General features: G+C 41.6%; 1 protein-coding gene across 1 annotated transcript; it reads right to left on the bottom strand.

Annotated features, from left to right (window-relative positions):
- Positions 1-2,227: 2,227 nt before the first annotated feature.
- On the bottom strand, positions 2,228-7,749 carry LOC136827112 (uncharacterized). The gene is made up of 4 exons (XM_067084871.1): positions 5,496-7,749; positions 4,946-5,385; positions 3,017-3,196; positions 2,228-2,299 (listed from the first exon to the last, which is right to left on the bottom strand). The coding sequence occupies exons 1-4, from the start codon at positions 7,747-7,749 to the stop codon at positions 2,228-2,230; spliced, it is 2,946 nt and encodes a 981-aa protein (XP_066940972.1).
- Between the last annotated feature and the right edge of the window lie 989 nt (positions 7,750-8,738).

Here is an 8,738-nt window from a genome sequence, read left to right as displayed (position 1 = left end):
CAACCTGAACAATCCTCAACCTCCTCACCCTTAGACTAACCGAGTTTAGTCTTCTGCTTCATCAGTTAATTATGAGATGGTCCGGTATTATGACATAATTGCATAGCGGAAAACACAACTTAAACAGAAAGTTAATACTAACATCAACCAATTTTAAATGCCTTTATGCCAGTGTTCTGCTCACAACATTGTGGTTTAAAATACAGCACTGTCTGCACGGTTGTCATCAGCATCTGCGTCAGGGTCCCCTGTACATTCATTATTTGGGTTGAAACAAGTTTCGGCTTGGCAAGGTCCACATGCGGATGTACATGGAAGACCGTGATATCTTCCTGCAACTACAACGTGTATTACAACAGCCAGATGTACAGTTACAATGAATCACTTTAAGTAGCCTTTCAGGAGCTGGCTTCTGGTCTGTCATAACTGGCAACAAAAGCTATCTTCCTGTTTCCAACCCCAGTTCTTTGGGTCCATCATTCCGTCTTTTCCCATCCACACAATGATCTGATAAAATGTGCGTAGTGAGTGGTACTTGGCAGCAGATACTGTTGGCGGCAGCTTCTCAGGTTTTACAAATGACTTTGCAGATGATACTTTTTCGCAAGCAAGGTGTTTCGTAGGTTTGCCAGGGGTGTCCCAACTTTTCTCCATACAAAGAAACAAAAGTTTTGCATCCAGAATCAACAATCGTGGACAATTCCTGATCTGCTGTGGTGAAGACTGCCGCACATGACTTAATGACAGAGTCACGTTTGATCAACTTTTTGAAATAGAGCCTTCTACCAATACCAAAAATTCTTGATGTGCTGTCACAACCTGTAAACGCATGTACAAAAGCAACTGCCTGGAAACTTCACATCCTAGGAGTTCTTTCAGAGAACAGATATCGTAAACATACTTAGATTTCAGTTTGTCCGATCGAAAATAGAGCTTTTTGCTTTCCCTTTCTGTATAGTATAAAAGTAGAATTAGAAGGTCCGTGTCTTCTCCAACTAAAGTTGTGTCTCTGTGTTTTGCAGATGCCACTGCAGCTTTGACAATGTCAACATCTGCATCTCCATGTGCATGGATAACTCACATCCCCTGTCTTTCAGTTTGTCGCAGATCAGGTTGATCATCTGTTGTTTATTGCAACCATTAGACAAAAAGTCCTCCATTCTCCCTGAAAAAAACAGTGTTGGAGTCAAAACGCACCACTTGGTGTGATTTACGTTGTCGCCTCTGGTGTTCATTGTCCTTGATACTGGGCTCACCACTGTATCCATCAAAAACTACGGTAGCCATTCCATACCTGGAAAAAAGTGAAATTGACATATTCTTCAGCAATTTTGCCGTAGCTGATCCCACTTTTCCATGATAAGCGATGCAGGAGATCCTCCATCAAGAACAAAATGTTCAGATTCAGGTATCGATTCTGTAATCACAGCATTACTAGAGGATTGACTCACAAAATCACGTAGAGCCTCGGCCAACTGAGGCTTGTCTGCTTTCTGAAAAACGTGTTTGGCTTCAAAAGAGTGGGAGGATATGGACTGAGTTCATAGTCCATAATATCCTGTAATGTTAAATCCCAGCTTGTGACACAACAAGAAATCTTTGAAATAGGAGTTCAGGATTGATCACTTGATCGGCATTAACTTTCACTGACGAAGAGTAGCCAAGAGTTTTGACTTTATCCTTTCGTTTAAAGGAATAGGTAAATATTGGCTGGCCAATCATTTTCTGTACTATCGCTTTGCCCACAGCTTCATATTCATGCACATTAACATCTTCATTGGCCACTACCCCAGTCACAACATTTCTTAATTCAGAATCTTTGGAGAATGGGTTGCAGTCAAGAAGTTTCTGCAGGAGTTTCACACTGTCTTCTTGATCTCTTTGTATCCTTGGTGTTGTTGATTCTTTATGTTGCTCACTGGAAGTAAATGATAGTTCTGTGAACTCTTGCATCGCAAGATTGTATGCCGAAGAGACGGACGATGACAGTGTCCAAATGGTCCTGACATCCTCTGTCATTCCCACTTCCTCTGGTCAGGCCACCACTACTTTTAAGGAACGGTATGGTTTAAATGAAACATGATGCAAACAGATGCACTATAAATCTTATGGGAAGCTAAGCATACAAAAATTTTAAGGTTATATATTACCTGAGTGAGTTCCTTCTCCTTCCCTTAACAGTGAATATGGTAAGAATATGAAACTGAGAATAACAGTCAAATGTAGACTAGGGATGCGATTCCTGTACTGAAAATGGGGTGTTTGAGCCGGGGGGCTGGGCTTGGGGGCACGGAGGGGGCTGTGTACAGTGGGTACAGGAACAGGGACAGGAATAAGACATGGGCAAACTATATGTCTAAGTGAATCTGAGTTAAGATAAAATGAATACTTAAAAAAACAGGCATGTTTTGTGCAAGTCAAGGAATGAAAACTAAGTCCGAGGGTCATTTGAACACAGCGGCCATCTTGAATAGGCTCAATTTTGCCCGCTTTCAAGCCCTCCAATTTTGCAAACTTTTGATGTATAGTTGTAGAGACACAGAGGAACAAAACAAATGAAAAGGCATTGTTTTGCCAGTTTGGACTAGATTTGAGGACAAATACTTCCCTATGAAACCGACAAAATTCCATTTTGGGGGTAGGGTACCCCAATGCACCCCACGGCATGACCACACCCAAATAAAACCAATTCCAATTGAAAGAACAAACTCAAAAACATAGGAAAACATTCTTACTTTATTTGTTTTGGGTGAAAAATGACCGAGTTATCGACAAGGAAACATATTCAATGAATTTTCAAATTTTGGCGCCCATCTTTGAACTGACCCAATTTTACCCACTTTCCAGTAGTCAATCTTGGTAGACTTTTAGTATGTTAATCTACAGATATCAGGAAACCAAAAACAAGCAAAAAACAATTTCTAGCAATTTGTTGGGGGTTGACCCCCTTTTTTTCATATTTTGACCCGCCTATTAAGCTCATGTGAGAGAAACTCATTCGGCTTTGAATGCTAACCTGGAATTCTCTTCCAGAACCTGTTATCCAGCCCCTCTGACAGTCTGTGTCCCTGCCTAGACGTCTAACTGCCATCCTGCCAAGGGCTAGACTCTTCTTATTAGCAGTCCGGGACACTGGACAGTTCCCCCCCTTGATACCCAAGAGCATTATCCACAAAATCGTACAACCAGTAGCAACCTTCATGGTCAAATACATGTTAAACTATTTCAGGGCCATAGCCTACTAGCATGCTAAGAAATAAGAGAAAGTAAACAGTGGAAGTAAGAAAACACTCTTTCCCTAGCATACGATAGTAGGAGATCCAGGGGAAAGGAAAACCTTAACCTATATATATATATAATATTCAATTAATACCTTGTATGAAATACATACATTAGCAGACTATTAACAAGGATCCAATATCTTGGTTTTACAACGCCTAACAAACACTAAGGCTAAATAGGGTAGTCCTTGCAGATGAAAGCCGATGCTGGCACACTGTAGGCGTACAACTGACGTCCTTCCAAAAGATATAGGGATGCTGCTCCGACGCACGGAGAAACTAATGACGATAACAAATATATAATAATAAAATAAAGTGGGCTTACTCTTCTTCGCCACTGGAGGGCCTCCTCACGACTCCAAGGGCGCAGTGTAAGGGCAGAGGCAGGAGAATACAGAGCGTATCTTACGCTCGCACAATGGGCCGTTCACGAGAGCAAATGCTGAGCTCTCCTCCAAATAAAGAAGAAAACGGGTAGATAAGCACGGTGAGGCACCGAGTCCAAGCCTCCAGCAACAGGCCCCAACCACTCCAGCTTCAAACTAAGGGCACGAGCACACAAAGTCACTCACAAGTGACGCAACACGATGCAGGTGTGCAACAAGAAGTATCCTCTACCCCAAAGGTAAACTGCCGTAGACTGCCAAAAATTATAGCACACTGGTCCTTCTATGACGGAGCCGAGAACAGAACTCCTGAGATAATGCCACAAGGCCCCCTCGACAGCTCCGGAAGAGGGGCAAATATGACGTGGCACAGACGACGAATGGCCGAATCACCATCACAAACATGAAAAGCAAGAAACAAACTTCATGGGTGGAGTATCAATATAAAACAATAACAACCCTTGAGGGAAGGTAAAAGACCCAAAATCCAGCTTTCAGAGAGAAAGGCAAAAGAAACTGGATTAAACAAGCAAAGCATACGTTAAAAAGGGCCTGCAAAACTGAATAAATTACGTTAATTTCTTATACCTCCCCATCAAAAGGAAAAAATATATTTATATTTATATATATATTTTTTAGATCAAAACCAAAAGAGTGGGCAAAACTCAAACTAATTACTTTAAATACTAGAACTAATTTTAGTTACTAATGCAGAGAAAACAGATAAATTAAACCATCACCTGGAAAGAAAAAGTCATTAATGCCTAACCTAAAGACCAAACCAAGACCCACTCCCTACTCCTAAAAGGACCTAGATAATACGTCAGGAATAACATTGTCCCTCCCAGCTATATGCCTAATTTGAAGATCAAATTCCTGCAAAAACAGACTCCACCTAAGCAACCTCATATTTTTGTCCTTAAACCGTTGGATGAATACTAGAGGATTATGATCTGTGTAGACCAAAATAGGATGAAGTGATGAACTCAAATAGACTGAAAAATGAGATAGGGCTTTTATTAAACACAAGGCTTCTTTTTCAATAGTCGAGTATCTTGTCTCTGCCGACGATAACTTCCTCGAAAAGTAAGCGACGGGGTGAACCATCCCTGCATCATCTTCCTGGAGAAGAACCGCTCCAAGCCCAACGTCGCTCGCATCCGTCGCTAGGCTAAAAGGGAGATTAAAATTTGGAGATTGTAGCAACGGATAATTAGTTAAGACTGCCTTTAACTTTTCAAAGGCCTCCTGGCACTCCTTGGACCATACAAACTTTACTCCTTTCTTTAATAAATTTGTCAAAGAAGTTGCAATTTCAGAGAAGTTCTTTATAAACCGTCGGTAATACCCGACCATACCCAAGAACCTCCTGACCCCTCTCCTGTTCTGAGGAGCAGGAAAGCCAGCCACAGCCTCTACATTAGCTTTCTTAGGAGCAACTCTACCCAGACCTACCTCATGCCCAAGATACAAAACCGTAGCCTGGGCAAAACCGCTCTTCCTCAAATTAACCACCAATCCAGCTTTTCTCAACGCCTTAAACAAAGCTTCGAGTCTTTCCAAATGGGTCTCCCAATCATCACTATATATCACTAAATCATCAATATACACGACGCAACCTTCCAAACTCTGAGTGATATGATTCATCAGCCTTTGGAAGGTGGCAGCCGCATTCTTCATGCCAAAGGGCATAACCTTACACTCATATAAACCTTCGCCTGTAACAAAGCGGAAATTTTCCTAGCACGAGGGGAAAGACCAACCTGCCAATATCCTTTAAGCAAATCTAGCTTTGTAATAAACTTGGCAGATCCAATTCGATCTATACAGTCCTCCACCCTCGGCAAGGGAAAAGAATCTGTCTTGGTCAACTCGTTGACCTTTCTATAATCAAAGCAAAGGCGGTGTTGGCCTCCCTCCTTCTTAACCAACACGACCGGAGAACTCCAAGGGCTACAACTTGGTTTAATTAAATCATGGTCCAACATATAGCGGACCTCCTCCTGAACGATTTTCCTCTTGATGGGGTTAAGCCTATACGGGCACTGTTTAACGGGCTTAGCATCCCCAACGTCCACATCATGATCCAAAACATTCGTCCTACCTGGCGCATCCTGAAACAAGTCTTTGTACCTGTGGATGATACCAATCAAAGCTTCCGATTTCTCAGAATTCAAATGCTGAAATTTAGTGGAAAGGTTATTTAAAATATCGGAATTGCTTGACAAAACATCGGGATTAACAGACATTTTCTTGTTAACTAAAAGATTCTCATCTACCTCTACAGACACTACTGTAATTGGATCCACTACTACTGATTCTACTACCTGATCTACATCTCTACTAACAAAGGGCTTCAGCATATTTACATGACAAATTCGAGACTTTCGTCTCCTACCAGGGGTTTCAATCAAATAATTTACATCACTTAACTTTTTCAGGACCCTCCATGGGCCTGAAAACTGAGCTTTCAGGGGGTTACCTGGTATAGGCAATAAAACTAATACACAATCCCCAGGTTTAAAAATTATACGAATCTTGGTCCCAATGTCATAATTGGACTTCATTATTGCCTGACTTTTACGCAAATTCGCTTGAGCAAAATCCCAAGCTCTCCTCAGCTTTCCCTGTAAACTAGATACATAATTTAATACATTAACTTCGGGTGTCTCTCCTTCCCAATGCTCTCTTACCACATCAAGAGGGCCATGTACACAATGGGCAAATACCAGTTCGAAAGGAGAGAACCCCAAAGACTCATTAGGTACAGACCGTATAGCAAATAGGGCATAAGGAACCTCCTTATCCCATTCATTACCTGTTTCAATACAAAATTTCTTTAAAACCGACTTCAGAGTCTGGTGAAACCTTTCCACCTGACCCTGACTCTCTGGGTGATAAGGAGAAGAGGTAACATGACTAACACCTAGTTCCACCATTTTCTTTTTGAAAAACTTACTTGTAAAATTGGTGCCACAGTCTGACTGTAAAACTTTAGGAATGCCAAATCGAGTGAAAAACCCGACTAAGGCTTCCACCACCTTCTCACCCTTAATACTCCTCAGAGGTATAGCCTCAGGAAAACGCGTTACCCTATCAACCATGGTTAAGAGATATTCATTACCTCCGCGCGTCCGTGGAAGAGGGCCCACTACATCTATAACTACCTCCTTAAAAGGTTCACCAACTGAAGGAATGGGAATAAGAGGGGCTTTAGGGATCTTTTGATTGGGTTTCCCCACAACCTGGCACACCTTACAAGATAACACATGTCTCTTAACCTCACGGCGCATCTGGGGCCAGAAGAAATGCCGTGCCAATTTCTGAAAAGTCTTCCTAACCCCGAAATGACCCGCGAGGTTATGTTCATGACTGAGAAACAATAATTTACGTCTATACCTTTCCGGCACAACTAGCTGCCGAATTACCTCTACCTCGTCAGCAGGTACATTAACTGACCTACTCACACGGTAGAATAAACCATCTTGTTTCATAAATACAGGTTTAGAAAGATCGCTACCATCATTGAGTTCTAAGTTATTAAATTCACTTCCTTGGGCTTCCTTAAAAGCCTTTGCATCCCAACTGATGCCCTGGAAAGATACATTATTATCGACATTATTTATTTTAACACCAGTCACAATGTCAGTCGTCTGTCTATTAATTAACTCGGCATCGAGTTCAATCTCCTCGAGGTCAACCTCTTTAGACTGAGATCGCGTCACCACAGACACAGGATTCACCAAATTATCTGTACTCATCTGGTCACCTGCCAGATCTACCAAAGTCAAAATAGGCAATACATCACATTCAATTTCAGCCGCTAAATCATTGGCAAATATAACGTCTACACGAGGAATCGGTAAAGCATCTACTATGGCCAAATTAACCATACCCTGAAAATACTTAGTCTTTAAATACATTTCTTCCAGTGGATAAGAGGCCACTGTATCGGGAAATCCACCCAACAAGACAAAATTCTTATTCCTAAAGACAACATCATCGGGAACTGAACTCCGCAATATCAGTGACTGAGAGGCACCCGTGTCTCTCAAAATCTTCACACCACGACCACATTGCATAGCACTATCAACGTAAACAGTACCTTCCGATATATACTTATCAAATCTTAGTCATTTTGACTCCTCCCTCTGCGGTTGTTCCGCTGATACCAATGTTACGGGTTCTTTATTCCTTTCAAGAAAATTACGGCGCGCAAAGCAATCTGCCTTAACATGTCCGCGTCGGTGACACCAAAAACAAACTACATCGGACCTCGAGGACCTACTACCACTACCACTACCATTCCTACTGCTATTTACGAAACTACGTGGTTCGCTACCACTACCCTTATCGTCATTTTCCTTCTTATTCTTTCTTCGGTCACCAACCGAACTGTCAAAAAAGCTGCTGTGATCTGTCTGATACCGGTTATTCCCCCTCCAACCGTTACCTCGAGGAGGGAACCTCTTACCACTAACCTCTTTCACACAGTCCTGACGATGAGCAAGGGAATACTCATCAGAAGCTATGGCTATTTCTTGAAGAGAATACAATTTAAGTTCATCTAAATGAATTTTCAGTTCCCTAACAACCATTCTTTTGAACTCTTCAACTAAAATTAATTCTTTTAATTTCTCAAAAGAATCAGTCTCCTTTGATTTAAGCCAATCGTCAAGGAACTGTTCCTTCTTCCTTGCAAACTCAACAAAGGTCATCCCGGGTTCTTTCTTAAGGTTACGGAACTTCTGCCGATAAGCCTCCGGAACCAAATCATATGCCTTAAGAATAATGGCCTTAACAGAATCATAATCAGCCGACAGATCCTCGCTTAAAGTGTTATAAACCCTCTGAGCTTTCCCTTTTAGCTTGCACTGAACCATAGTGGTCCACATATCCTTGGGCCAAGACAATTTCTTCGCAATTCGTTCAAACGAAATAAAGAAATCGGGAACATCTTCCTCATTGAATACTGGCATTAATTTCAAAGCATTCATTAGGTCAAAACGATTATTATGGTTATTATTACTGATATCATTATGATTATTATCACTAGCATTAAGCGTACGCA

Source organism: Macrobrachium rosenbergii, chromosome 41, assembly GCF_040412425.1.
Source record: "Macrobrachium rosenbergii isolate ZJJX-2024 chromosome 41, ASM4041242v1, whole genome shotgun sequence".
Taxonomy (NCBI): Eukaryota; Metazoa; Arthropoda; class Malacostraca; order Decapoda; family Palaemonidae; genus Macrobrachium; species Macrobrachium rosenbergii.
Note: the sequence above shows the minus strand (reverse complement) of the source record. Positions and strands in the feature narration are given on the sequence as shown.

Coding starts and splice junctions, on each gene's coding strand:
- LOC136827112 (XM_067084871.1), bottom strand. CDS start 7,749: ATGCAATGTGGTCGTGGTGTGAAGATTTTGAGAGACACGGGTGCCTCT. Junction 3,197..4,945: donor CAAATTTATTAAAGAAAGGA/GTAAAGTTTGTA, acceptor TTGACCATGAAG/GTTGCTACTGGTTGTACGAT. Junction 2,300..3,016: donor GTTCTGGAAGAGAATTCCAG/GTTAGCATTCAA, acceptor CACTGTACACAG/CCCCCTCCGTGCCCCCAAGC.